The sequence below is a fragment of the Opisthorchis viverrini genome, assembly GCF_000715545.1.
Source record: "Opisthorchis viverrini unplaced genomic scaffold opera_v5_49, whole genome shotgun sequence".
Classification (NCBI taxonomy): Eukaryota; Metazoa; Platyhelminthes; class Trematoda; order Opisthorchiida; family Opisthorchiidae; genus Opisthorchis; species Opisthorchis viverrini.
The window spans coordinates 345,779-351,229 of record NW_008751705.1 but is presented as its reverse complement, the minus strand read 5'-3'; the positions used below and the strand labels follow the sequence as shown (position 1 = coordinate 351,229).

The 5,451-nt window shown below is 42.7% G+C and overlaps 1 protein-coding gene across 1 annotated transcript in view; it reads left to right on the top strand.

Annotated features, from left to right (window-relative positions):
• Positions 1 to 3,227: 3,227 nt before the first annotated feature.
• Positions 3,228 to 5,451, top strand: part of T265_13244 (hypothetical protein) — a gene marked incomplete at both ends in the record, with an annotated part of 18,826 nt that continues 16,602 nt past the window's right edge. Inside the window, 2 exons of the mRNA XM_009167945.1 lie at positions 3,228 to 3,501; positions 3,670 to 3,762. Coding sequence (XP_009166209.1) covers positions 3,228 to 3,501; positions 3,670 to 3,762 — 367 coding nt within the window. The remainder of the gene's footprint in view (positions 3,502 to 3,669; positions 3,763 to 5,451) is intronic.

Genomic DNA, 5,451 nt, shown 5'->3' with positions numbered 1-5,451 from the left:
GATCCCGGGCATATCGGCAAAACCAAAGTTTGATTTATTCCTACTTTGTTGATCACCTCACACTTATCGAGATCTCAAGTATCCTATGACCTACAGCCCATATTAGCTTGCATATAACTATTGTCAAACCCAGGCAAATCCTGGACTACTACATACCAGTCAGTTTTTTACTCAAACTTTATGTTCTATGAATGAACCTGATCGAAATGTACCGTAGATTTACGAGAAATTCACTCATTTGCAAATCAATTTGGTTTTCACGAGAGACTCAACTGAATATCCTAAGCAGGAGATTCAGTTGAGTCTCTCGTGAAAACCAACTTGATTTGCAAATGAGTGTAACTCTCGAAAATAGTCCAATTCGGGTTCAAGTAGAACATAAGTTTGACGAAACTCGGGGACTGAGCCTACCTGATGAGCCCGAAGCAAAAGAGCAAAACCGGTTGTGGTCTGTCGAGGAGTTTTCAGCAACCTTGTGAGTAGTTTCTCTTACGATAATGTAGATTTAAGTTGATACAGTACTACTTCTAATGTCAATTGAAAACCCCGGGGAGACTACTGCTGGTTCCGACTCTCCATGGAAATGAACAAACAAATTCAAACTGGAATTTTTTTCGATCTGATTTCGTACTTAGACCCCAGGTCAACAATGTGGGTTTTAAGAACTCATTTATGATTAATCAATCCATTGATCAGTGTCCAAAAATTAATTGACCTTGTGAGTAATGTTTTGTGTCTGTGTTGACATACTCCGATACAATGAATATCTTTCAAATCGGAATATGAGTCAAACCAGAAACAAGTTGAATTTTGGTCGAGTGCTCCATCTAAACAGGGTAACATTTAGACTCTTTGTGCTTGCTCACAGTGGGAGGTTTTCCGAGTGCTTCCGATTTCTCTCTGCCGTCAAAACCAATATAAAATGAGAGGCGTTCGTGCCACGAAATTTATTTATTAAAAACTGTTTTTCGTTTGAGTTATTTTATTCCTCAACATGCCCGACTTTTTTCCGAGCATGATTATACGAAACTGTTGTTACTGATAAGCCAACGTAACCATGCGAGGTAAAACCGTGGCACGTTCACTGAGGCGTATTCATGAGTTATCCGCTTAAAAATTCTGTTTACCGGTCTAAGAAGTCTTTACAACATGACGCTACCCTTGGCGGCCTACACTCGTTCGCCTACCAATTTTGTGTTCACGGGAAACCCAACCAGAGAGGTTTCAGCAACCTTACGTGTAGTATGTAGCGTCTTTGACACTGCCCTGTTCTACGACCGTTCAACGCCTCGTTTGTAGCGGCACGTGTGGGAACGAAGCGCGGTGCGTTCAAGAATGACACAATCCAACCTAAGACGTAATGTCTTCATTGTACTCAAAATGGTTGGCAATATTGACCGCTTTGCAAACCAGGATGCTGAATGTTGAACTTTTATGCAGGTATATATGCTCCTGAAAAAGACAACTATTCGGGTGCAAAATGAATAGACCAATTTAAAATCCTTTTCAGAAGAACCACCATCTGTTTCCTTCCACTCTTATGTTAGTTATCTCTCTGATTCTGTTCTAATGTAAATAGAAGTTTTTTATTATCGCTCAGTAGCGATTAAATAACTAGAAACTAACTGCATTCCCGGAGGAACTACGTTTACTTCGTATGTTGTGTGTGTAATATGCATATACTATTCGTGGATGTTTTTGTGAGAGAAAACGATAAAATTTTGACACAAAGTCAGGGCTTAATCCAGGGCACGATTCCTCAACGTTCTCACCCACTAATCCGTTCAATCAACCATTATCAACCTGCTGTTCTCACTCAAATATTTTCCACGGTTCGAAATCGTGTTTTCTTTAGCAAGTCATACAACAATTCTCCGAAGTATGGTTACTGTCCTCGGGGAGGGTAACCAAATGTTCGAGGTTATGATCCTATCTCCAAGGGTGTTATTTAGTTCATAGCATGGGAATATGGATTCCTCATCGGGAATCTTCTCCTGTTTTCTATCGAACAAAGTCTATATTAACTGCGAATGATCATACTTTGTACAATTATTGGATAATTGTGTTTGATCTCCACATCACTAGTGCTTTCCTGAGACGTCCAAGTAGATACTAAGTAACACCCTTTCAATACTTAGTTGCCATGCCAACCGGAGTAAGCACAGAGGCTAAAATACTGCCCAGACTTAGACAAGAACGGTCGAGATCTCGAGCCTGGGTTCGAACCACGAAGCTTCCGGTCAGTAAAACTGTGCCTTGTCAAATGAGCTTCCAGATGATGCCATGGTTCGAAGTCACTTTGTTATTCTTCACCCCTTGAAATAGTGATATCAGTGACGGACTGTACTGCCAAATAAATCAGATTCACATCTGCCCGGTTAACTGCCTCATTGAAGGTTTCGTCTTGTAAGTAAAGCCAATCTGAGCCGAAAGCAAATGTTCAGTTGTACGGCTGATTTATCCTCACTGAACGGATCATCAGTAGTGCGTATTTCACGAGTCTCCTGCGAACTGGCAACCTCTCGGCTGGTAGCTTGAACATTTAACCGGTCGGCTAGAAGCAGCTGGTCAGCAGTATGACGAACTCGCACCTGGACAGGATACGGCACCACTCATGCTGCAATCCTGGAAAAAGATCACTCGAGAACGCTGAGGTGAGCTTTGCTCCAATAAGGACCAGGCAGCTGAGCAGCCTCTATAAATATACCGTTGAGATGAAATATAATTTACACACATATATAAAGCAATACCATGTGGACGAAATCTAAGTTTCTTAATGAAACCTGGTCAAAATCGATGGTGGACGTGCTGTAGGAAACACACAGCTCAATGAATACACTCAATTGCATAACTATTCACATTATACCGGAGGGTCGCTTGAATCTCATTTGAATCTCTGGATTGTGATGTCCGTTAAATGATTGCGCTGCAAAAGCACTGCCTCATGTTTTACTTGGCACGATATATATCACAGTACATTTTCACTTATGCCCAGGTAGAATATACGGCTACCGGCAACCCGATGAGTTATATGGGGGGAGGGGAAGGGCGAAACCGGTCGCAAGCGTTTCCAGCAACATTAAATGTAGTTTCTTTCATAGAAAATATGGTTAATCGTTTGGGGTTTTGTGCCCTTAGATCCAAGGTGCACCTATGATAAAATATCTTATAAATTTGTATCAAATTCTCAAGTTTTGATCATCTGCTGTCTTTTTAAACCCTTCAGCAAGCCCCCAACTCCGACAGAGTGGAACCCTTGTGAAAGACAGGGTACACAGGACAGTGGACCAATCAAAGTTGGTCAGATTAGACCAATCAGCACCACAATGGCTCCCTCCACTGCGCTGATTTTAGGGTTGCCCAGTTGGTCGAAACAAGCGGTACAAATGCCAGTGGAAGTACCGCATACCTTTGAATTGCATCGCAGCGCGAAACCAACCGTTTGCCAACACTGTCATCGTCTGTTGCATGGTCTCTTTCGGCAAGGCTTGCAGTGCAAAGGTGGGATAATTTGGCTCAACTAGACAGCTAGATTAGAGTAAACTTCGTAGCCCAGTTGTGTCAGGTTTTCCGTTGAGTCGTCAACTGCATTCCCCCTTATGTTAGTCATTTCATTTCGCAGGCAAGCGCAATTATTTCATGACGTTCATTGATTTCTGGTCTCAACAGATTGCAAACTGTGGGTTCATAAAAAATGTGCATCACTTGTCCCGAAGAATTGTGAAGGTGAACTGCTGACCTCCGAAGAGGGAACCTGCAAAGGTGAGTGAGAGTGCAGGCTCTGCTTTTCTACACATTCTTTTCTTAATCCATTTGAAGCAGTATCCAACCTGAATCAAAATTCAGACCGACAGGATAGAGGTCGGGCAACAGCCTGTCTTAACTCATCGTTCTGGAAAAGGAGATTCTCTCTAAGAACTGCTGGCTTTTGTGGGGTTCATGGGATAGCAACGATGACTTCTTATGTTTTGTCCTCCCGAGAAAAAGCGAATATTCGCATTCTGAACAGCCTAGCACAGGTGGCGAAAAATGGTATGCTCCAAAAGGTGCACCCTTCCATATTCCCTCCGTGAAACTCTGCTTCCGTACAGAGGAAAAGGTAGATCAGAATAGTAGACGAATAACTTACGACATCCCAAACGAAGTCACGGTTGGATGGCAACGCTTACGTCTAATTGGAGCAAACTAGCTTACGTAGGCTCGGAGCAGGGTCTCGATCATCATAAGCACAGTGTTTCGTGCACTGTGATATCGAAACATTCTACTCCGATTTAAAGGACAGAAAAATGAGGTCCCATGTTTGGCGAATCCAGTTCATTTTCCAGAATCAATGCGAACGAGTTGGTTAGCCACCACATTTCCATCGAGCTTATTTCATAATTGAACACCAAATAATGGTAATTTGTGAGTTTTCATCAAGCTCATTTTCATCTTATCCTGTCAGTTATTCCGACTAGTCAGCTGATACGCAAGTGAACGATGTTACCACCACTCCACCAAGGCACGCTGGTCAAGCGTGCCTAGACAGACGAACACGCCACACTTTGATCGATATGACCGGTCCATCTGTCGCTTGAACATTGCCGCTGCGGACATCGGTCCAGGGCAACTTCGGTCAATGAAATTCCCATCCACTAGAGTTTCGAAATTGTTCAGTTTTCGTAGGCTATTAGAATCGAAAAAAAGGCTTCCTGTCACGCAACTTTTATCAGTATCTCAAAATTTTGGGAAACCGATTTTAGCGCACAGATCGTTGGAGTAGATACACGGTGTGTTGAAGGGGCACAATAGTAAGCTTGCGTCAAATTTGTGGTGACGGAAGACATCAGTCTTTTGATTTGACTGATGTAGGATCTGAGGTACGCAGGGATAAGGTCATGTTTGGTAAGAGACCAAAATGATAAACTGGACGGAAAATTTTACATACCTTCTTACCATTCCTGTAAGCAGATGCCATGAGAAGTTGTCAAAAAGAACACTCATCGACTCAGGCTTTTAACATTGAACGTACGGGATAAAGTGAAATAGTTTTTTTGGTATTCTCGTCAACGCTCATCACAAACTTATTCATCTCCCACTTCATTAGGTTCCACTGCTTTTCAAACGAGCTATATATTTAACCAATGTTACCTATGAGCAACGTGAATACGGACTACTAACGTCTAAACTGAGCATTATGATAAGCTTAGTCAAGCAGCCTTTGGGGTACTCCCGAAGGAACTTATGAGATGGTTCGTTTCGAGAGCCTAACTGACACCGACTGCCGAAACGTTCGTGGCCGTCATTTCCATGAACGCAGATGTCCGTGGGCCAAAATTTCTGGGCCGAGGCATTCGATACTGCTTTTCGTCTGACGCCTCGAAAGACAGATGACCTAACAACCGTTCTGGTTTGACTGTTCTGATGGTTCAACTGAACGGTCTCTGGGATCCTGCTGAAAATTTCGCTTGC